This window comes from Staurois parvus, unplaced genomic scaffold (assembly GCF_062004578.1).
Source record: "Staurois parvus isolate SC_StPar_1 unplaced genomic scaffold, SC_StPar_1.0 ptg000719l, whole genome shotgun sequence".
Classification (NCBI taxonomy): Eukaryota; Metazoa; Chordata; class Amphibia; order Anura; family Ranidae; genus Staurois; species Staurois parvus.
In genome coordinates this window covers 2,445,001-2,469,934 of record NW_028318515.1, presented here as the reverse complement: position 1 = coordinate 2,469,934, position 24,934 = coordinate 2,445,001, and the positions used below count along the sequence as shown (strand labels likewise).

Below are 24,934 nucleotides of genomic sequence, written 5' to 3'. Positions count from 1 at the left end.
GATTTATATAGCGCCAACAGTTTGGCCAGCGTTTTACAATATAACAGGAGACAATACAGCAACAATACAGTTCAATACAAGAGGGATAGGAGGGCTCTGTTCCTTGGAGCTTACAATCTAGGAGGGAGGGGCTAGTGGTAGTAACTGTGGGGGATGAACTGGTAGGAAGAGTAGAAGATTCCACTATTAGCTGAGGGCAGGATAGGCTTCCCTGAAGAGATAGGTTTTCAGAGATCACCTAAAAGTGAGCAGAGTAGGCGATAGTCTGATAAATTGGGGTAGAGCGTTCCAGAGGATGGGGGAAGCTATGGAGAAGTCCTAGAGACGAGCATGGGAGGAGACAAGGGAGCTAGAGAGCAGGAGGTCGTGCGAGGAGCGGAGAGTACGGTTTGGGTGATATTTGGAGACAAGATTGCTGATGTAATTTGGGGCAGAGTTATAAATGGCTTTATATGTTATTGTTATGAATTTTATCCGTTGGGCAATGGGAAGCCAGTGGAGGGATTGGCAGAGAGGGGTGGCAGATACAGAACTGTTAGTAAGGTAGATGAGTCTGGCAGCAGCATTCATGATGGACTGAAGAGGGGATAGTCTGCGATAAGGTAGGCCAATGAGGAGGGAGTTACAATAGTCAAGACGAGAGATAACAAGGGAGTGGATAAGTTGCTTAGTAGTTTCCGAGGTTAAGAATGGGCGTATCTTGGAGATGTTGCGGAGGTGAAGTCTACAAGATTTGGACAGCGATTGGATTTGGGGCTGAAAGGACAGATGGGAGTCCAGGATTACACCTAGTACCCTGGCATGAGGGGAGGGACTGATGGTTATATTATTGATCTTGAAGGAGAAGTCAGGGGAGGGGGCACGGGCTGGAGGGAATACTAAGAGCTCAGTTTTGGAAAGATTGAGTTTGAGGAAGTGGAGTGACATCCATGCCGATATGTCGCTTAGTAGGTTAGTAATGTGAGAGGAGGCTGAAGGGGTAAGGTGAGGAGTAGAAAGATAGATTTGTGTGTCATCAGCATAGAGATGGTACTTAAAGCCATTGGAGTTTATCAAGTGACCAAGGGAGGAGGTGTAGATGGAGGAGAGTAGGGGTCCAAGGACGGAACCTTGCGGGACCCCTACAGAAAGAGGGAGTGAGAGGAGGAGCCAGAGTTATAGGTAACACTGAAGGAGCGCTGCGATAGGTAGGAGGAGAATCAGGAAAGAGCAGAGTCTCGGAGGCCAACAGAGTGGAGTTTTTTGAGGAGGAGGGGATGGTCAACCGTATCAAAAGCCGCAGAGAGGTCAAGTAGTAAGAGTATGGAGTAGTGGTCACTGGCTTTAGCAGTTAGCAGATCATTCATGAGTTTTACTAGGGCAGTTTCAGTGGAGTGGAGTGAGCGAAAGCCAGACTGTAAAGGGTCAAGAAGGTTGTTGTCAGTGAGGTAGGAGCTCAGGTGATTGTAGACTAAGCGTTCTAGGAGTTTAGAGGTAAACGGGAACAGGGAGATGGGTCTTAAGTTGTTTAGGTTGGTGGGATCCAGGGAAGGCTTTTTAAGTATGGGAGTGATGTGTGCATGCTTTAGAGGGGAGGGGAAAGCACCATTAGAGAGGTAGAGATTGAAGATGTGATTGAGGGAGCATAGAATGGAAGAAGAGGGTGACCATAGTAGTTGTGAGGGGACAGGATCCAAGGGGCACGTGGTGAGATGGACTTCTGTGAAAACCTTAGTGACCTCTTCAGTAGTAGCAAGGTCAAAAGAGGAAAGTGTTGAGGGTGGTTTAGTATAAGGTATGATAAATGGGATGGATGTCTGTGCAGTGGAGATGCCCCTACGAATTGTTGCTTGTTTCTATTGCCGTGCCCCCCACCCCTGTTCTTAGGCCCTGTGGTTATTGTGCAGTATGGATTCACGTTATTGAAGAGTTACTCACAGGGTTAGTGTGAAGGTTGTATGGGTCATTTTTTAGCGTTTAGATACTCCTTAGGATGCAAGCGTTAGAAAAATTTTAAAGTGATTGTAAACGTCAGACATTAAATATCAACAAAACATATCCCTCTATAGTGTGTAATTATGTGCCTCGTTCCTCTGTTGTAAGCACATGGCATTTCTGACAAGTTTTCCTTACACCAAGAGAAAAATGGTGACAGCCTGTGATTTACAGACTCAGCTCTGTTCCTGTGTGCCATGTGAAGGGGGAAGGGGGTGTCCCTTCCTTCCCTTCCCTTCAATCATCTTTCAGAGCTCTCCACTGATGTAATTTCAGCACCCTGCCCCCAGCTTTTCAGAACTGTGAGATCCTGTGTAAATTCTGCACTTTGAATGGATGTAGGGGAAAGAAATCCGTAGATAAACAGTTACAACTTGTGTAGGAGGATTTGTTTAATCTCTGTGTATCACCTGAGGCCAGTCACTTCACTTGGTATTTGTAAGGGTTTACAACCACTTTAAGTTGTTTTGTTTTTGTTATGGCTGAGAAAGAAGCCAAATATGTTTTGATAGCTTGCATCATTTAGAATTTGAAGCTGAACTGTGGACATGACATGCCATTGCAAAAAGGCAGAGTGCAGGAGTTTTCTCATGCTGAATCACAGCACAGATCTGGAAGGCAACTAACCTGTGTAAGAAAGATGTACATACTTAACCTATTTCCAGGCCGCTCCGGTCTAATCACCTGATCTTCCTTGTGTCAGCCAATGGAGGCTGCAGGGGAGAGGAAAGAACACACTGACAATGGCTTGGAGCAGTGATGTCATCCATAGACTTCAGTGGTCCATCCATTGTCAGCATTCCCTCCTCTCCCCTGCAACTGTGCTAGCTGACATTGGTTGACAGCAGATCATGTGACTGGACTGTTGCAGCCTGAAAATAGGTAAGTATACACAATGTTCTTACATGGGTTTTTAAGCCTAGGTGTTAGAAGGTGGAAGTGGGCTGTTTTAAGGCTTGTTAGGTGTGAGCTGGAATTCCACTTTAAGTTAGCCTGTAAAGAGTACTACCTAAAATCCATACTTTTTTATCAATGGCTAACAGTTTTACACAGCTACAACACTTTTATTTGATTTTTTTCAATATGAATTAGTTAACATAAATTCTTTAGCTACAAATGCTACCTGTAAAGGCTTTATCACTTTATACCACCTCCTTCATCTCCAGGCCAATATACATTGTATTAGGCATTCCCATTTTGCAAAAAAAAACGATGCATGCTGCTACAGCTTTAACTTTTCCTGAATGTGGCCCAGATGACAGCCCCCAATTCCCATGTGTGTCATTATCATAAGACAAAGTTCAGCCAAAGTGCAGTAACTCCTGTGTCCTGGTGATCCCAGGAGAGGCTGCAGCATTTGGTGATTCCATCGCCTCCAAAGGATTAGCTGCTCTCTTATTTATGCAGATTGTGGGTCTAAGTGCTGGCAGATTGCAGTCACTCTGGGGTGGCTTGGCTTGGTGGCGTGTCCTCACTGTGACATTTTTCAGCAATATCCAACATCTTATAATCATGCCAAGCAGTACCCAACATTGCCTGCTCTGGTTCTAAGACTGTCTGGTTGTGGAAGTGAATAACTGTGCAAAATGTACGCTGTGTGTGGACCTCTAAAATTTCCTATAGATTGCAGCCTGAATGTATGTATAAATTAAATTCTAGAAGTAATGGCATCTTAGCTGCACTACATATGGTTCTGATATCTAACAGGCTACTATGAAATCTGTATATTTTTTATACATTAAAAGCATACATTTGGAGACTTTAAATTCCTAAACTATCAAAATACTTTTAATGCAGTGCTAATTTTTATAGCAAATCGATCTTACTTTAATTGTGTTTCTCATATAAATTAGTGCTGTTCTAGCAATCTGCTTTTCTTTATATTGTAGAATAAAAATAGGATAAGCATGTTTGCATCTAATCAAGCAACTACTTCGTTATGATGTCCTAGATAAGGAAGATCTTCAATAGATATACCTGTTTGGGTGATTATTGTTGTAAGAGGAAACTTCCTTTCAGTTTAAAATAATTTCTCCCATTTCTTCAGTATCCAAAGTTAAAAAAAAATTTTTTGTTTTAGATGTACTTTATTAGCAACTGAAGTGTTCTCACTGGGCAAAGAATGGCAGTTATGCAACAAAAAAAAGGACATGAAATTGTGGTACATAAATTTAGGAGAGTCGGCAATAATCTTAAAGAAATGGCATTTTGCTGATGCCTTATCGGCAAATGTAGTGGGACAAATGTATTAATGTGTGAAGGAAGAATTCTGCCTTACTGAAAACTTCTCCATCATCTTCCTTTTTACAGCAAAGGAACAGTGTTGTTTCTTAGGGACAGATTTAACTTAAGTAATTATTCTTTAAAATGACAGATGGCTCAGTGTTTTTACTATATTAATTGACATAACATTTATTGCCCTGGTTATGTTTAGAATTTTGTATTCTTTAGTGTATATATAAATAGGCAGTAGGGTTGTATTTCACTACTGAGTTGCTCATAGTGTTCTTTGAGCCAAGTTTGACTTTCAAAACAATAGACATTAAAGCAGTAATAAACGCCAAAGCAAACTTTAATTATATTGCAGCTTAGAAATTCTTAGATGTGATAGCTGTATTCATTTTTAGGCTTTCTTTCTTATATTTTCACCTGGCAATCAAACCAGCAAGTCACTTGTTTTTCAAATGAACAAGCTCTCTTACAGTTACAGGGATGAAACAAACTATTAAACACTGATAGGGGTGCTTACAATGATCAGTATTTTTCTATTTATTTATGTAAAACCTTTATCCCAAAAGAAAAAAACTGTTTACTGTAACTGCTTATAAAGTGTGAGCTGGAGTTTGGCTTCAATTTGTTAGTGTATTTAAATCTGCTAGTACATCTGAAACTCCCTTTCCCCCAGACTGACTATGTAGCTGTCCTAAGATGCCCCCTATGCTCCTTCATCCAGAGTAGAGGCACTCTTAATACAGGAGGTGTGTTACTGGGTAGATCACCAGGGGATAACAGAGAGGAAAAAAAAAGCCTAAAAAAAGAAAACTTAAGCAGCCACCACATTTAATGATTGGTAGGCTGCAATATATTACATTTTTGGGTTTATTACCAATTTAAACAATCTTATTGCACCAAGGGCATTGGATACAATCTATTTCTTGTAGTATTCAGTAATCCCTGTAGTGTTTATTCAACAGCTGGGATCCATTTCCATTGTGGGAAAGGATCATGGGCACGGATGAAACCCCCATGCGGCCCTTTCACACTGATGCGCTTTTGATGCCTTCCCGTTGATTTACAATGGAAGGTGCTTTTGAAAAGCTGCACCAAAGATGCAGCATGCAGGACAAATTTCTTCCACTTCTTTAAACCTCAAAAGTACATCAAAACTGATCAGCGTGAAAGGGTTTTAAATGGAGCCCAGATGTTCTGCTGTATGATTAGTTCTTTAACATTACCTGAGCAAAGGCTGGATCAGGAGAGGTCCTTTTATATAGTAATTAAACAAATTATATATATCTTAGAAAACATAGAAAATATACAGTCATTAGGCTATGAAAATCCAAAGCCTAATACCTAAAATAAGAAAAACAAAGTATTAAAAGAGAAGTGTGGGCTTTTTTTCCCCATTTATACTTACCTAGGTGGATGCAGCATCTGTCCCCTGCCGGCTCTAAAGGTGAGAACTCCGCAATCACATGATCGCTGAGTTCTTAAAGCAGATCTAAACAAAAAGCGGTGACTGTCAGTCACCGCTGTCTGCTCTGCAGCTCCAGCGCTCACTGGAGCATTGGGCTATGGAGTGGGAGCGGCTGGAAATCTGGGGTTGATCCCGACTTTGAAGTTGGGATCTTTCCCCAGCCTGGACCAGGTTTCATCCGACAGCCCGCTATCGGCTGAAAATGGGTAACAGGAGTACAGAATGAACTGCACTCCTGTGATCTACTGAAGAAGTATAGCCAAAAGAGCTTTGGCAGTACTTCTCCTTTAAAGTGATTGTGAACTGTACTTAAAAAAAAAAAAAAAATAACTATACTTGATACTTACCTGAAATGTATAATTCAATTGCACAGAGTGGCCCCGATCCTCCTCTTCTCAGGTCCCCTGCTGGAGCTCCTGGCTCCTCCTATTGTGGCACACTTGCGGGCTCCATCCCGAATGGCTACACTCCCTTGTCACAAGATTTGACTTCAAATGGCTCCTGCTGCCTCAGCAAAACCTGTGAGAGTGGGGAGAGGAGAGAGTCATTGCAGATGGGCACAGTGCTGGATTGAGTGAAGACTCAGGTAAGTATTCAAGGGAGGAGGGGGCATACTGCTACCTAAACATTTGTTTACCTTAAAACAGGGAATACATTAAGGTAATAAATGTTTATGCTTTAGAACCACTTTAACCCCTTGGTGCCAGTGCTTCCCGACTCTTTAAGGAGTTTGTGACGCTGGAAGGCGGGGAGGGATTTAGGGCCATGTGACCGCCATGATTTGCTGTCACAGCGGTCACATGATCAGAAAGCTCCCAATTGCAAGTGATCAGAAATCTTCTGTTTACAACAGGTACGCAAATATGTGGCCCCTCAGCGCCAAGGCCCAGCCACCAAGAGGCCGCATATTTGCGTGTTCTCGGCACTAAGAGGTTAACTTATTTTAACATTATATTTGATCTTTAAAAGTGGTGAAAAAAAGCATTGTCCGTGTAACAGGAGTGTGGCAGGGATGAGTCCTTTGCCCACATACTTTGTGCTAGAATGCTCCCATCTTTCCCAATCTCAGAAAGTTCAGACATACAGTATGTGTATTCTGTGTTATCTGCTAAAGCTGGCCATACTATTATACCATTTTCTTATTCAGTTTCCCTTAGATTTACCTTCATCTATGTAGTGCAAGGGTCTGCTGATTGCATACAAGTTGAATGTGACTAGATTTGATCTCATATTATATGGCTTGGTAATTCTAAAGGAAAATTGGACAAGAAAATTGTATAATGTATGGCAAGCCTAAGAGGTAACACCTCTACATACAGCAGCTCATGACACTTGTAATTGATGATTTCAAAGCTGACATGATTATTCACAGTTAATGACACTGCTGCAGATTTGTCCTGCATATCCAATAATTACATTTGTACCTGTTGGTATCCTCTGTGAACCATAAAGAAAAGATGTGATCATACATACTCTTTCTGTTTGCAGGCCTGTGCACAGGAGGCCCTTTGCCAGGAGCTGTTATAGTTTCTTCTAGTGGTAGTACAATTTAATTGAAATCTCCCTATGGATTCCAATATTCAAAGGAATCCTGGCCACTAAAGTGAAAACATTTTGCACAGCTGCATTGTCGTGACAGTATTAGAAGCAAAGTAGATTGGATTGAAATACTTAACCTCTGTGCATCTGATTAGGATATCCAGCTGGGTACAGCCCTGACAGGCATGATGCAGTCAGCCCTCTGAGTTCTCCACGCATGCCTCATGAGAAGCAAGGCCGGGTTTCTGTGCAAGACTCTGACAACGCCCGTTTGGAGCATGAATCCCGGCACAAACAAGGTGATTGAAACTATTGCATGTACACATAAAGTTCAAATATATAGTTACATATTTTTTTTTCTGATAAAGCCAAAACAATGTATATTTTGGAAGATTTGAATAGAGAATGTAGAAGAATTAGAGTTGTGAGACTGGAGAAGACGGTGCTTATAATCGCAAGAAAATCCAGCAGGCTGAATGTACCAAAGTTGATCGATCAATTTGGTACATTCAGTCTGCCCATACACGGTTGAAATCTTGGTTCACTTTGAACCGCCTATGGCCGACCTTAGTAAAACTAGTGACAGTAAGTTTAATAAAATAGAGGTGATCTGATTAATGATTAAGATATGATTACCTGTAACAGAACGCCTGTCTGTCAGGGCTCCGGGTATGACCAGAGGTATGTGAACTGACACAGGGAAACACAGGCTTCAGATATGTTATAAACAATATAATTTATTAATACTAACAATACAAACGCAGTGCAATACTAAAACATAAAACACAGTGCAAACGAACCAAACCACCCACAGATAACAATACATAAAATGCAAGCGTAGTCAGGCAGGCCTGGGTCAATAACAATCGGGCAGGTAGGAACAGGAGGAGCAGGCAGAGAGTAGTCAGGTCACGAGCCGGGTACAGCAACTAACGGGCAGGTAGGTACAGGGGGTCAGGCAGAGAATGGTCGGGGTCACAAGCCAGGGATCAAACAGGAGAAGTCAGCAGAGGTCAGGATCAGGCAGGGTCGGCAACGAGTCAGTCAGACAGGAACGCAGGTAACAAGATACAGGGGCTCATAGAAAAACACACACCAAGGCACAGACTGCAGGTCTGGCCATCCCTTAAATACACCTGCATAATCAGCTTCAGGTGTTTGGCTGACTGCAGGGTTGAGTCTCTGATTGCTGAGAGCACCCGCTGGCCAGCCCTGGTACTGCAGCCCACAAGGCAGGTGAGTCCCACCATTACTGGAAAGTCCATTCGTGACACTGTCTTCCATGATTGGGTGACTCCGTCAGAGAATCGTTTCCTCACCGCTGAGACATAGGATCAAGGTGTAATAGCTGGGCATTGCACCCAAGACTAGACGAGACTAGCTTAGATGCCAAACAGGAACTCTTTATTGAACAGAAAACACGGGTTTTTATACACTCCAGAAATAGGGGCAGTGCCCACAGGAACAGCAAACACAAATATTATACATTAGGACAAACATTCCACACTAATTAGGTAAGAGCTTGATCACATTATCCCAAACAATGCAAATGGTCAACAATACAGCTAAAGGTGATCTAATTAACATTAAGCTAATCAACAGCCAGGCATCCAGCCAATGCTTTGTTTAATCAGGGAGCCCACCCAAGATCGACTGGCAATAAGCCCACACCCTGAATACACAAAGTCTATTACACATGTTGATTTTCAGATGTTTGCTTTCACTTGTATAATTTGCCCATCATAAGACAAAACTCATACAATATTCCAAGTTTGAAAAAGTGGAACTATAACCTCTTCTTAGAGTCTCTGAGTCTAGGAAGGAGGGGGGTTGAAGCAGTCAATGCTAGTTTGGGCACGGAGACCACAAATCTGTATCTTGGTCCTCCAGTTCTCAGAGTCTGTGTGTTTGGAGTAATTTACTTCGGATTCAAGTCCATGTCTCCCCAAAAGGTCCCCCCCAGGTGCATGCTAAAGAATAGAGCCCCCTCAGATACCAGTGGGCAAGAGGCTAACCTGCAGTCCCCTCCAAAAGCCCCTGTCCCGGTTGAGTCTGCCACAATTACTATCAAAAGTCAATATTAAATGTGGCAGATCCCCTTTTTTTTCCACACGCATTACAAAAGACAAGGAGACAACGGTTGATTATATAAGTTATGAGATTTTACTATCCATATAGAAAGCTGTTCATTACCATAACTGTGGATCAAACTCTGGAATTACCATCTGCAGAAGGTAGTAATAACAAACTCAGCGAAGGTTTTCATAAAAAGTTTAAGATGATTTTCATTCAGCTCACTAAATTGAATTACTACTAGGATATTATGGTAATTTTTGATTGTGGGAATTAATAGGACAGCCTGCCAAGACCAGGAAGGAAGGTATAAATATGCTGATGTGTAATTGTAAATATCTTCTTCATTTTTTTCCAAACAGTGTCTGTGAAGCATGTATCAGAAGGACATCTGCGGCAGAAAACCGATGGACAGCAGTCTCCATGTCACACATCACAGTCTGGGCCTCATATGAAAAGTCAACGTGTAGTCACCCTGGCTCAGCATATAAGTGTATGTGTTGCCTTCTCATTGTTATAGTGAGAAAAGCAAAGCAAGTCCACATCCGAGATGCTAATAGGAGATATAAACCTTTCTTTTTTGTATCAAATCATTTTTATTGAAAAACTTTTTAACCTACATCTACATACATATATTCCATACATACAAATAACATAACCTACCCCCTCCCCCTTTCCCACACATACATTGGTGTTTCACTCTCTTACCCATATTTTTAAGCCAATTAGGCCGTTTTCCCAATGATAAACTTAATATACATTCATTTCTTATTTCCACACTTTAAAATTATTCTAACACTTTATTGACCACCCTCTCATTAGAGATCAATATCATAGTATCCATCCACAGTCCCCATATTTTCTCAAATTTCTTAAGACACCTCCTTTTCGTGTAAACAAGATTTTCACTTCTTGCAGTATTTTTTACTATTTTAACCCATTCTATACTTGTTGAAGGGTCAGATGCCAGCCATCTCTGTGCAATATGCGTCTGAGCCTGAAATAAACACTCAAGCACCACGATTGGTGTATTATATGACAAGGTTCCCTCATCAAATCTTTCTAGGAATTTGTGCTACAGTGAAGGTTTCCAAAGTAGATTAACTTTCCCTGCAGCTTGCAAGTTTAATTGAAGCACCTGCTAAGCAGAGTGATAGACTGCATGTTGAAAGCCATGAATGGCTTATTATTTAAGTAGTATTAAACCCAAAAGCAAACATTTATTTTATTGTAGCTTACCAATTCTTAGATGTGTTGGCTGGATTAGTTTTGTTTTTTTAGCCTTTCTTTCCTGTATTTTCACCTGGTGACCTGCTTACAATGATCAGGTTTTATTTAGCCATGTGAAACCTTTATCTGAAAAGGGAAAAAAAAGTTGCTGTAACAGCTTATGTGTGAGCTGGAGTTTGGCTTCAATTTGTTAGTGTATCCAAATCTGCCAGTACATCTTGCCCCCATCTGCCAAGATTAACAATACCGCTGTCCAAAGGTCCCCATGTACTCCTTCATCCAGAGTGGGGGCACTCTAATTTAGTGTGTTACTGGCCAAATAAGTTGAAAACAGAGGGAAACAAACCTAAAAAAGAAAACAAATGCTGCCACCACACCAGTGATTGGTAAGCTGCAATATAATAAATGTTAGGTTTTGGGTTTAACACCACTTTAATTAACAGTTTTTAAACATTACTATACCAAACCAAAATATAAGGAGAAGAGGGACCTATTCATTAGATCCTGAATTGGAGTTGCTCATGGACCTCATCTTGTAATGTTTCAGTAGTGCAGACCATTTTACTGCATACAGTTTCAGCGATGGTCTGTCCTTACAATGTAGTCCATGAAATACAAGTCCTAGTTGCAAATTGAGAATTACCTTTTAAGTAATGTACATATAGTGACATGACCCACCAATTAGACACCACTTTATAGCAGCCTAGTAGTTATTCTAGCTGAAACTGATTTGTGATTGATTACAGTAAAATACTATATGGTCATCTTGCCCTCTCTATCAAAAAATGCACTTCATGCATCTTCTTCTATGCCTCTGCGACATGTACCATCCATGCCCACCTGTACAGCTTGCTGCATGCATACAAGAAAAGAAGCCTGCCAGAAAAAAAAAAAAGGGGGGGTTATGTTTTCCTGCTCATAATGGCAAGGGCTACTCATTTAGCTGCAGAACTTTGAGGATCACTATGTAATCTGATTGGGTTTATCCAGAGTTGAAGTCCGATTACTTTCATAACAGACCTTGGCCAATCATACCTGGAGAAAGACAGTCAGGTCTCATGCACTCAGCTGCTCATTAATGTGAAGTCAAGAGCTTTTCACTTTTTTTGCCAAAGCCCCTGAACTCAAGTCAATAAAAGTCTGTGTATTCATGCACACATACACTTTTATCAGACTTTTAACAGCAGCAGCGTTTAGGGCCAGTGAAACGTCCCTCTCCTGAACACAGAAGAATTGTGTTCAGGAGAGGAACATTTTGGCCAAAAAATGCAAATATTTTTTTCCTTTCAATGGCCAGTACTCTGGCCAATGAAATTAATAAACGTCTAAGCTCTAAATTTGGCTAAAAGCTATACCACATTTACATTTGTTTTTGGTGCATTTAGCATTCTGCTGCTGCCAGCTGAAAAACGTTCCAGTGTGCATGAGGCCTCAGCCATACTGAACTATCACATCTCCCTTTCTAAGTGCACACATTTATCCTTGATCAATATACGCATAGGTATCTGTGAAAAGAGATAAGGCACAGTTTGTTTCTGCATGTCATACCACCTAATTCTAATTCACTTGTAAAGTGTAAAAAAGATGAACCCATTTTAATGTACTACACTCAATACTGCTTTCTCAATTTATGGGTAGAAGTGACTGAGCTCATTCCCTGTTCAGGCTTTCTCTGTTGTGCAGAATCCCTGCAGAGAGAACTTCCCTGACCATCCTATTGATGTGTGATGGGTCCAGGTAAGTAATCGAAGGACTGTATGTGTCACTTGCCTCAGCTTTCTTTAAATATTCCAGTGGAATATGAACTGGGGGTTGTACAAACCTTAGAAGTGAGCTATGCAACTTTTCATAAGAAAAGAAAAAAAAAGGTTTTGATATTGTTAATATTCATATATTGATAATGAAGATGGTGATGGATTTCCTTGTTGCAGTTCATAAGCTAAACATTTTGTTTTCTTGTTATTCAGGAGGTTATTACACAGGATTACACACGGCACCATCCACAGCAGCTACACCAACAAGTCTCAGCACCGTTGTATTATGCCGGCTGCCCTGTGCTGGATCTAAGGCAAAACCCCACCGACACTGTCCTTCAACAAGAAGTATGTCAGACTGCAAGGGCATCTCCAGGGTGCAGTGGGGAGAAAAGGTGAGTGGATTCTAAAGAGAAGAAAGCTGCAGGGTAAAAGCAGAGTTGCAGGAAAAAGTCTCTGTTTGGATCTGCCCTCTACTAAAAGGCAGGTTTAATCTTCATTCTGGCTGTAATGGGGTGACCTCTCTTTAATGCACATATCAGTGTTTAAGCTGCTGTGTTTTCCAGCTGTATTGCTGCCTGGAAGCATTATAATATGACCCTGTTAAAGCAGAACTGCACTGCATCTGAGCCCCACAAACCAGAAGCGCTATGTAATTAATGTGTAATATGCAAAGCAATCTCCTCTATCCATCCATGTCTCCATGTTTTATTTTGCTGAGAAATCACTTTGAAAAACACCCCCTAGGATTTATGGACATGGCCATCTTAAGTAAGGGCTGATGATTCATGTAGCATTTACTTCCTGGAATCCATCTCAGGCATACAAGCAGGAGGGTGTGCTTGGCTCAGAAAACTCCTCCTGAAGACTCTTGCGACGTATGACATCATTTGTCTAGGCATGGAAACCAGGAAGTAACTAGCAGCATAAGGTTTAAGATGTTGATTGAGAGATGGGAGTTCCACTTTAAGTGTAGTTTGAATGTTTTCTTTTGTTTGTGTATTGTGGCTGTGCCTGCCCTGCACGGATTAACTGCTCATTTTGCTCTAGTGGAGAGAACAGCAGAGAGATACTCACCTGACCCACCAATCCTCCCTGCACAAGACTGGTCGCTTCGGCTCCTATGCCCAATTCAGCTGTCTTGTAAGTGGACTGTTCCTGTTCCATGCTCCACAGACAAGAACAGTCCACCGCTGGTGTTCTAGAGGAAGTTAGGTGAGTATCAGCTTTGTGCTCACCCCTAGATAAAATGAGCACCTGATGCATGCAGTGGGGGCACAGTCCAACTGTATGGTGAAAAAAAACCTTTTGACTGGAGTTCTGCTTTAAATGTGAAGTAGAAAATTCTAGGTCTGATGTCATACATCCCAGGAGTCTTCAGGAGGAGAGGGGCAGCTTTCCTAGCTAAGCACACCCTCCTCCCTGTATGCCTGAGCTACGGGCAGGATAATCCAGGAAGTAAATGCTGAATGCCTCATCTGCCCTTACTCAAGATGGTCATGGCCAGACATGCTAGGGGGTGTTTTTCAAAGTGATTTCTCAGCAAAATAAAGCATGGAGACATGGATGGATGCACAAGCTTGCTTTGAATATTAAAAATGAATTAAACAGCATTTTTGGTTTGTGGTGCTCAGATTCAGTGTAATTCCACTTTAACACAGGCTCGTGAACCCTTTTATCAACACTCTTCAGAGCACTATTCAAGCAGGTGATCAGGAGAATCCAATTGTGGAGGGAACAAGCCAACAGGTTGTCCACTTTCTTTTTGTAAGTGGAAAAGCTCTTTAAAACTCGTTTGCACAGTAGATAAACGTGAGCTTTATTGATCCTTAGATCACCAGATCAAAACAAGATTTCTGCGCTGAGTGGATCAGAAGATGGTATTGACCCCATTTCTCCACCAGAGGGCATGAGTCAGCCAGAGTATACCAGAAGTTCTGCATATCCAACTTTATATAGAGAGGGAGAACAAACAGAACCAAGGTAACACTCTTAAAGCATGCCAGCCTTTATTCCATCAATATCCAGGCACTTTCTGCCTTCCAAATGTTTTTCCAGCTGCCTTTTGATAAAATATATTCTAACCGCACACTGTTATGCAGCAACTACTAATATGGGCGATGTGGGTGGGTCTAATGATGGTGTATCAAAACATGTATTCAAATAGATGACTTGCTTTAATTGAAAAAAAACAAAACACTAAATCGGTGTAATAATTCGACAGTGCTACCTTGCCGCAAACAAAAAATGTCTTTCTTTCAAAATTAAGAAACTGCTTTCTTTATTCTACGAGTTCCTAAAAGCAAAGTTTCTATATTATTTAACTTTCATGTGGTTAGAATTCAAACTGTATTAGCTGTGCTCAAACTTTATTAGCTGTGTCTGCATTCTGTAGACATAGACCTGATCATTTTCAATGCATGCTGATGAGGGTATTGTGAGTATAGAAAGTTCAGAAGAAATCTATGATTGTGTAACAGAACAATGGGGTTGATTAAGGCTCCTTTCACACAGGCTGAATCTGTCATTGGATCCGTTTGCTCAGTGGGAGATATCTCCGCTGATCCCCACTGAGCAAGTGGATGACAGGTCCATGTCCGCTCCGCTGCTGCAGAACGGACACAAACACAGCCTGCTGTCCTCTATGGGCGGTCGGATGGAAACGGACCGCCTGTCCATTTCCATCCAACTGCCATCCCATCCCTTCCGATGGATGGAAGGGGAATGGATCCCCATCTGTCTTTTAGGTGGATCGGATTAGATTGGATGTCCGCGGGTATAAACAGACACATATCCATTTACATATAGGAGAATAGAGGTTCCGATCTGGTTCTCCTGGAAAATGGGCAGGCGGACCCTATTGGAACATCCGTGTGAAAGGGGCCTTACTAAAACTGGAGAGTGCAAAATCTGGTGCAGCTTTCCATAGAAAGCAATCATCTTCCAGGTTTTTCAGTTTTAGTAAATCTACCCCAATGGGTAGGATAAGGATTGACCTCTCTGTCACTTTTTTCAGCCCCATCTTACCATTTCCTGTGGTCTGTCAGTTTTTTTAATTGCAGTTCAGGCCCGGTGAACATTTCTCTAGTTTTCTATCCTAACTTCTAAAAGTCTAGAAATGAACTTGTAAGCTCTGTGCAACAAAAATTAATTTTTGTTTAAATTCACTGAAGTAACGATGTAATGAGTAAAAATTAGGTAAAAGATGCTCACAGACATTAGATGACAGTATGACAGTGTTCCATTTTCACCTGATTGGGAGACAATCTAATGTCAATGAATATATTGCAATCACTGACTGAAGCTCATCAGGGAGAATAGTAAACGGAAAGGTTAGAAGACTTTGTCCCATCATTATTGTTTTCTCCCTGAAAAGCCAACACACGAGATCGTGTTAGTGTTTAGAGGAGTTCTGGCTGGTACAGATGCTGGACTGCAGTTGGATTGTTCCTTTATATCTAATCTTGTCAATATCCAGTTTACCATAAAAGTTTAAAACCATCCACAAAAGACCCCATTGCCCTTTGTTCTGCATTTAAGCAGACCATAGATGATGTGATTTCCCCCATGATCGCTCAAAAACCCTCCCTCTGAGCTATTGTGTCCTCCCAGTGGTGGGCATGGGGAAACGTCCATGCTAGGAGAGCACAATGATCATTGCTAGTGGCTATAGCTCATGCTGAAAATCTGACATGCTGGTTGTACCAAAGTTGATCAATGGATCTACTTTGGTACAATCAGCCTGCCCATAGATGGATTGAATCTCGGCCAGTCCCTCCTGAATCGGCAGAGATCTGATCCATCTATCACTGGCTTTCATGTGTGGCTCCTTGTACATTGACATAATAAACTCCCAGAGTTCAGCGTTACGTTTATGTACATATTGTGCCAAAGTTTCTCCACTGATTCTTTTCACATACGAAATGCAGTCCTTTTTTTTTTTTTTTTTTCTTTTTTTTTTTATCTATTTCCAATTTTTTTCCTGTCCAAATTACTGTGACCCTTAAAAGGGGCTGTAGGTTTGATAAAAAAATATATTGTGCATTTAAAGGAGAGTCTGGCAAGAATTGGCAGCACAGTTATTGGCTCTTCCTCCCGTCATGGAGTTTCAATCCTATGCCTACATTTTCCATATGATAAAATAAAGAAGACTCCCTCATTATGGCTGAGGAAGGGGGATGGAGTTGGGAACTCGGTTGCAAATTTAGTTGAAAGTGATGCCGTTCTACCTAAAATTGATATATCACTTTGAAGGTAGACTGCCTGTTCAAGTAACCTGTAACTGCTAGATACTTATTAGTTTATGTAAAGATTTATAACCTTTAGTTATCTTTCTCTACAGAATGGGTTCGAAATCCCCAGGGAACAGCACACAACCCCCGGCGTTCTTCAGTAAGCTGACTGAGAGCACCTCTGCTATGGTTAAATCCAAGAAACAAGAAATCATTAAAAAGCTTAGTACAGCCAACAGGAATGAGCCAGAGTATAGTAAGAGTTTCCACATTTGTTTTTTCACATGGAAGAAGTTTAGCTTTTTTTGGGGAGGGGGTGGTTTGAAAATTTGTTCTTGGGACAAAGTCAGAAAAGTTTGCTCCTTTACAAACCTGTGTTTTGAGATTTTACCTACTAGCTTGCCAGGGCACAGCATGTCACAGAGAAGGTTAATTTTTAAGGCGTATTTTCACTGCTAAAATGTATTCTGTTCAGTTTACCTGGTAGCTGAACTGACAGGCAGTGCTTTGTCATCACCGTGGGACACTATTACCACCACATCATCTTTCAGCACTCTGAAGTGATCTACAGCACCAGCAAATCTGATGTTGAGAGGCAGAGCACTGCTGTTTGATCTATGGGACTAATGGTTCATCTGATATGCTTGCTAGGCTCAATTCCTGTGGGACTGTTTTCTGGCAGGGAGCAAAAAAAATCGTTCAGATGAAGGTGAAGTGATTAAATAAAATAAGTTCTAAACTGGATTCACTGGTAACATGATTTTCTGTAGTTGAGAGATGGAAAAAAAGTTTCTTGGATAAACAGAAGTCGTGATTTTTTTCTCCGCTCTGGATAATTGATGTATTTTATTCATTGAACGATAATGTATGATTTAACTTGATGTTTTGTATTTTACTGTAATTAGATTTGTGTTTTTAATTGCTTTTTAGACATTGGACAACCAGGAACAGAAATATTTAACATGCCAGCAATTACAGGATCAGGTAGTTTTTTTTTCGGTTTTGTTTTTTGTTTTGTTTTTGGTTTTTTTTTTGGTTTTGTTTTGTTTTGCTTTTTTTTTTAATATTTGCAAGCTGTAGTTACTTTCCAGTTATTCTTTCAAAAAGGTTTACATCTGATTGTGGCACTCGTGTCTAATTCAACTATCAGTTGAATTGTCTACAATTTATTCTGAGCAGATTTAACACCAGCATTGTTTATAAGTCATTATTTCCACAGGCATTTATTTGAGTGCTAAGATTCAAGATTAATCATTTGGTTGCCAGTATCTGGATTTTTGGAGCGGAGAAGAGTGTATACATATTGGCAAACACATCATACCTTGCACACCAGTACTCTCAGCAACCAAAAACTCCATATGCTTTCTCTAACTACCTAAAGAAGGCCGTATATATATATATACACGACCTCATATTGAGGTGGTTATATCAGGATCATGGCTGCAGCTACAGTCATGACCCTAGTATGTTTTTACAGGCAGCAGAAGGGGGTCCCTCTACCACCCCCACCTTTACCAGGCTCTCCTGTCCAATACAGATGCACTGTAAAGAGTGTGACATCAGAAACCAGAAGTAATGAGCATTTTACATATAGTTATATAGTTAGTCTGGCTGAAAAAAGATAAAAGTCCATCTAGTTCAACCATAAACCATTTTATCACTTCCAGTTTGTTTACAAGCCATTAATGGCTTGTAAAGCAGCTGATCAGACTGATCTTGGTTTGATCAGCTGTCAGATCTCTCCAAATAGAGGACCTGTCACGATCCATGCTAAGGTGATGTTGTTCATCCCTTGTGATTGCAATAAAGTTGATCCCAAAAAAACAAAGGTACAGTGTAAAAAAAAAAATAAAAGTAATTTTTTAAAAATTTAAAGCAATTTGTCCTCACGCACAAATGCGAATGCACACATAGGTAAATTGCAATCGCATCACACGTGTGAGGTATCGCTGCAAACATCAAAGTTAAAGCAATAATTCTAGCACCAGACTTCCTGTGTAACTTTAAACTCGAAAAGGATTTTAAACTGTTGCCCATGGATAATTTAAATTACCATAGTTCGTCATCATTCCACAGGCATGCACAATTTTAAAGAGTTTGGTATCTAGTTACTCAACGTAACCTCCTCTTTATATTTTACAAAAAATTGGATATTATATTTTGTTTGTGTTCACTAAAATGTATTAAAGTATATTTTTTCCAAACATTTTGCATCTGAAAAAACATTGTGCAAATATGCTGTGATATAAAAAAAATTGCAACACCCACTGTTTTATTCTCTAGGGTCTCTGCTTAAAAACAAAAATATACTGTTTGGGGGTTCTAAGTAATTTTATAGCAAAAAAGTGCAAACCTTTACATGTATGACAGAAATGTCAGAATTGGCCTGCATTTGAAATTGTTAAAATGCAGTTGTTATAAACTAGAAACCGGAAAGGCTGAAGAGCTATCTGGGATTTGATAAAGAAAAGAGGAGAATATATTTGTTGTCAACATCAACCTGACTGTGTTTGTCTCTTGTGTAGATTAAAAGATAAAAGCTGAGGCATGATTGGTTGCAGTAAGCATTGGGTAAATCTGCCACATAACTGCCATAAAACTGTATTCTCTTAATATCCTTCCATATTCCAACAATCATATATTCCCAGTATGCTTTAGATGGTGAGTTTAAAACTTGAGGAACAGAATGGGCCATGTGAGCTTTCTTGAGCCAATAAAATATGCATCTATTTTGGCATGTCAATTTACGACACCCAGGCTTTACTAGTGTTGGTAAACACAGTGCTTTTAGTTCTCAAGAAGAAAAAAATACTTTAAATTGATCAGTGCCCCAAATCAATTTACTAGTAAATTCATGACATTAAAAGTACATTTTCAGACAGAGTTAAAACATCTTAAAGGGCCCATATCTAACAGGCTACTTATGGTTACCCTAACCTTATTGCACATTCTTCATATCATGCTCCATTGCTACACATATCTTACCAGAAGTGAGTACACTTTAATTCATTTCACATCAAGCATCATTAATGTAGTGGTTTTTCTATTCTTATAAACTGTAAATGTTTTATACAAAAATAAACAATGTTGCCTGTGCCATAAGAAAGTTGTATGTGTAGGGCACGGATTTCCACGCCATGGGACAGGAACACTTTAAATAATAGCTTTCTTTTAATTTTTCTTGTTTTCCCTCTAGGACCAATCAGTTGCAGAACGCAGTCTGTGCAGGAGAGCTCCGGCAGCAACATAGGGTTGGAGGCCATAATTAGAAAGGCCCTAATGGGTAAATATGATGAGCAGTGGGAAGACCGCTCAGCACTCAATACCAATGCTTTTAACCCTTTGAATGCCAACACAAGCCTGCCCTCTGCTATATCCATAACAGCTGCTGATGGACGGAATGACGACATGCGGTCTTTGCCAGGTCTGCTGCTGCTTTTCATTTCTCACTTTTGGGCTTTCCTAATGTTTATTAACTAGTTCTTCGGCCTCCTTGACGTTCTCTTTTCTCTTCCACACTTGCCTGTCTTTTGTAACAGTATAAAGCATTTCCTGCCTTATCTTCTCTGGTACTTTTTATATTTCAGTCTTTGCTATTTATTGTGGGGCAAGAGCAAAAAATGGAATGGGGTTTATATTTCAGCGCCTGAGCTCTAGTTGCATTTATCGACTGCTGTCAGTTCTCTTGACCTGCAATGTTTTATTATACTTTGCTGTGTTAACTCTTGGAGCTCACAGGAGTGTATATTCCCTTCTAACATGCGGATACAACAACCCTGTTTTATTTAATGCTTAGGCGTCAGTTCACTAAAGTAAAAGGTGTATGGTGTTTTCTGTAATGATTGGAAATTGTTTGTAATTAATTTAAAGGCTAAGTTCACTCTTATAAAAAAATAAAACAAAAATGGGACTATCCCAGTGCCACAACTCTAACCCCTGAACTGCAGGACAATGCTATAGGTAAATTCTGCTTTAAAGACCAGTGGAGCCTGGTAAAATAAATGTAGAGGTGCATCCTTCAGTTCCTTATGTAAGTGTGGGATTGGCCTGAATTAGAGCTTATTGGTTCTCTCTTTTGGCTACTAGCCCATAGACCAGCTCCAGGAGAGATTATATGGATTTATACACTATTTTTGAGTTATGTTACCAAGTGATTTTTCAGTATGTATATTGCCATCAACATTTCTAGTTGCTGGTTTCATAACTCTCTGTTGCTTTTAGAGATGTTTGTGCTGTTCTTTAAAAGAAAATAGCCTATGTAGTTCAGGGGCCCCAATAGATAACTGCAGCTAAAACACTCCAGCCGTCCTAATAACTGGACCGGGTGGGGTAAAGATAAGTATTGGAGTTTTTCAGCCAGGCATTTGTAGGAGTGTAAATGACCTATAGGTATGGTATTTACATATGTACACATTTTAAAAAGCTGCACAGTTTTTTCGACTACTAGGGCCCCTTGGCTGCAATAATCAGTTGAGTTTTTGGAAAGGAAGCTTTATTATTTATTTTGGTGTTCTTATATTCAAATTGTATTGAAAGGTTACAACATATGTTTTTTCACTTAAAATATGAGAAAGTCAAGGCTCCAGAGTAAAGGCACTCAAGTATAGAACACTTGGCATTAAAAACATTTGCATGGCAAATAAAAGTAGTAAAGACATTGCACACCCTGAGACATGGGGGTAGATTTACTAAAGCTGAAGAGTGTAAAATCTGGTACAGCTGTGCATGGTAGCCAATCAGCGTCCAACTTCAGCTTGTTCAATTAAGCTTTGACAAAAAAAAAAACTGGAGGCTGATTGGTTTTTATGCAGAGCTGCACCAGATTTTGCACTCTCCAGGTTTAGTAAATCACCCCATGGTGTCATTTAGTGGCTGATATAGCAAACAGTACTGGCTGCAGAATAATAATAATCTGTAGCTGGTAAGTTGCATTGTTTAGTGGTAAAAGAAAATGAGACTTATTGAGGAAAGAAAAGTAGTGCAATTTAATGTTAAACAACTATAAAAAGCAATAAATAAATATTTGAAAACCACCTAGACTGCGCATATCATGTGCATATATACAATGAAATATAACTCAGTCCCAAATTAGTGAACTAAGTTAAGAGTGCTGGTGTTCAATTCCTAGTTTCATATGTTGATTGATAACTCTTTCCAAGACATAACAAGCGCTCCACTGTGCACAAAACAGTGCCCCACATGGACTGACACTCACCATCATCCAATGACCATCTATCTCTAGAATGGTCATTCACGCTTATGGGATTACCCCAGTAAATCGAATGTTGCAGCTTGTGACCACCTATCCTTGGAATGGTCCGTACCAGATAATAAATTCCAGGGAGCCCACTGTCTCCTCACCTCCACAGGCAAGGCATGCAATATATCACCATAACAAACTGAAAGGGGACATCCCATAGTGTAAAACCGCTTAATACCTTTATTTTGGGGAAATATCTAAAAGAATACACTCACAAGAGAAGTGCCTAAGCCCGGCACCTGGTGTACTCAGCCTGATTGCTGTTGCAATGAAAAAGAATGGAAGCCACTGTAGTAATCTGCCCCTATATAAATAACTAAGTGATCAAACCTCAAATTACAACAAATATGTAGCACCAGGAACCTTAAAATAAAATTCCACGTGAAAGTCTAAAAGAATTAATATAACATTTTTTCACATTTAATTTTTATATGAATTACAAAATTCACTCTGTGCTTCAAAAGGTGAAAAGACTCAAAGCTCAATAAAACAGTCGTCTGCCATCCAATCAAGTGAAAACGCAGTAATATAAAACTTTGTGTGTTGCACCCCGTGTTCAAGAGCTCACACCTCTCCCCAGAGGCTGACACTTGCCAGACAATCATTCCTCTCGTATTATAGATTGATATGTTGTACTTTATACATTAAAGTTGTCTCCTGTTGCCACAGGATTCTTGAACTCCAAACTTCCTTCAACTGCCAGGCCCGCTAACGTGGGATACAGGAAAAAGACAAGGTTCCAGAAGTGTAATTCCGTAATACTACTCACACTTTATTAAATGATTAAAACTACTCACAATTAAAACCGTAATCATGCCCTTCAGCATAGCCCATTCAATAGGACCCCCGCAATGTCAGAATCGTGAGTTCCGGGAGCTATTACTCAGAGTATTGGTAAATTACTCACAGCCCAATATGTCACTTCAGATAAAGCCAATGCATCACTTCCAGTACAGCCTCTGATGCCACATGCAATTGCTGTGCAGCCACGCTCTGACAAGCTCTATCCTTACGACTTTGTCTAGGGGATCCCCTAGACAAAGTCGCAAGGTTGAAACGTGTCAGAATGGCTGTATGGCAACCTAATGTGATGCATGAGCTTTTCTGGGCTGTGACTGATTTGCCTTTACTCTGGGTGAAAGCTCCCGGTTCTTGCGATTCTGACATTGTGGCAGTCTTATTGAATGGGCTATGTCAAAGAACATGATTACTGTTGTACTTATGAGTAGCTTTGAGTGTGCGTGAGTTAATGGAAATATACTATTGGAGCCTTTTCTTTTTCCTATATCCCTTGTGAGTGAGCCTGGCATCTGAAGAAAATTTGGTGTATAGGAATCGTGGGCCATCGGGAGGTCTGCAACTTTAATTTATAAAGTGCAACATGCCAATCTTTGATATGAGAGGCATGATTGTCTGAAGAGTCTCTTTGGGGAGAGGTGTGAGCACTAGAGCATGGGGTGCAATACATGAAAACTTGTTCTACATTTTTACTTGATTGGATTGCAGAGGACTGTTTATTGGCCTTTTGAAGCACGGGGGGGAGTTTGCGTAGGGGGGATTTTAATATATATTAATTCTTTGGGACTTTCACATTGAATTTTATTTTGGGGGTCTCAGCATTATGTATGTTATAATTTGATGTTTTATGACTATAAAGAGCAACATACACCTATGCAATATCTGTGTGGGGAAATAAAAAAAAAATACATACTCACCTATATGGCTGCAGCATTGGTCTGATGCTGCAGCTGTCCCCCGCCTGCTCCAAGACCGAGAACGGAGTAATCACAGATGCTTTCTGAGCAGAAAGAAGTGACTGTCAGTCACCACTCTCTGCTCTGCCCCTCCAGCACTCACTGGAATGCCGGGCTGGGGAGGAGGTGGGAGTAGCTGGCTCTCTCTATTGCATTGAGAGGCTGAGCCAGCTGCTGGTCAGACATCTGAGTGGATCCCAACATTATTGTCGGGATCCTTTCAGAGCCTGGACCAGCTTCTGGGTCACAGGAGTGCAAAAATAATAGCCATATTTGTCTTTTAATGTATTAATGAGAAACTTAAAGTATTGTGAAAAAAAATCACATACAGTTTACTGAATTGACTCCATAGTTTAGAGACCCGTCATGCAACTCTAGGGTGATCCCAATCATGTGCCGATTTAATGTCATATCAAGAAAAGGGGATTTTTTAACTTACTATTAACCTCCCTAGCGGTATTCCCGAGTATAGCTCGGGGTAAAATGTCAGTACCAAAAGCGGCAACCCCGAGCTACACTCGGGCTTACCATGTGGCGTTGCACAGGGATTCCCTGCAGCACTTACCTTGTCCTTCGCTCCCACGATGTGTCCCCTGCAGCGTCCCCAGCCATCTCCTCCGGCCGATGCCGACATCCTGCTTCCGTGTTCTGGTCTCTGTGACGTCGGGACGTACGGGCGCCGGAACCGGCGGCAAATTTGAAATTTTTTAAAAATTTCATTTTTTTAAAAATGACTATTACATAGTAAAACATTGCTGTTTCAATGCATTTCACATACATTTTGTCCCTACTGCTTTGTCCTGTGCCCTGCCTGCATTTTGACCTTTCTGCCTGGAAGCTTAGAAAAGTCCATGGCGTCCAAAAAGCGTCCCTTTACGTCAAAAGCGGGTTTAGATCAGCTAGAGAACAGCGATAGTAAATCAGAACCACTTGCAGAATTGAGTGATAATGATTCGTGGGGAAATTCGTCATCAGACACTGAAAATGATTTTGCGACTTTGCTCAGTGATGTGCGAATTTGCCTCTGTATTTCAAATTTCAGTATTTTTGGTTTGATTATATTATTGAATTAAATGTATTATTATATTATTATTTTTTATGATTATTTATTAAATTATAATTTATGATTTCGTGTTTCACATTTTATCCTACCCGGGATGTTTACTAGACTCTTGTTCGTACAGATTTCAGTGAGTTATTCCTAAAAATTACAGCCTACAATAAAAAACTACATATTTCCATGCAAAAAAATGGTATCGCTTTCAGCACAAAAAATCGGAAATAATCATACCGCCGAGGAGGTTAAATGGTATTTAGGCCAAATTTTGGGGGGTTTTTTGCAACATAAGACCTACCCATTTTTATTATCATTTTCTAACATTTATACTAGGATTGTCTTTTCATTGGTGACTTTTCTGTCA

The 24,934-nt window shown here is 40.4% G+C and overlaps 1 protein-coding gene across 21 annotated transcripts in view; it reads left to right on the top strand.

Moving 5' to 3' along the window:
• Nucleotides 1-24,934, top strand: part of NCOR2 (nuclear receptor corepressor 2) — a 708,717-nt gene that overhangs the window by 673,082 nt on the left and 10,701 nt on the right. For 18 of the 21 annotated variants that reach the window (XM_089653704.1, XM_089653697.1, XM_089653690.1 and 15 more), the window contains 7 exons: nt 7,366-7,509; nt 9,646-9,776; nt 12,481-12,662; nt 14,101-14,250; nt 16,610-16,755; nt 17,430-17,483; nt 19,696-19,923. In XM_089653704.1, the coding sequence (XP_089509830.1) occupies nt 7,366-7,509; nt 9,646-9,776; nt 12,481-12,662; nt 14,101-14,250; nt 16,610-16,755; nt 17,430-17,483; nt 19,696-19,923 (1,035 nt within the window). The remainder of the gene's footprint in view (nt 1-7,365; nt 7,510-9,645; nt 9,777-12,480; nt 12,663-14,100; nt 14,251-16,609; nt 16,756-17,429; nt 17,484-19,695; nt 19,924-24,934) is intronic. The other 3 variants (XM_089653701.1, XM_089653707.1, XM_089653698.1) reach the window with 2 other exon arrangements.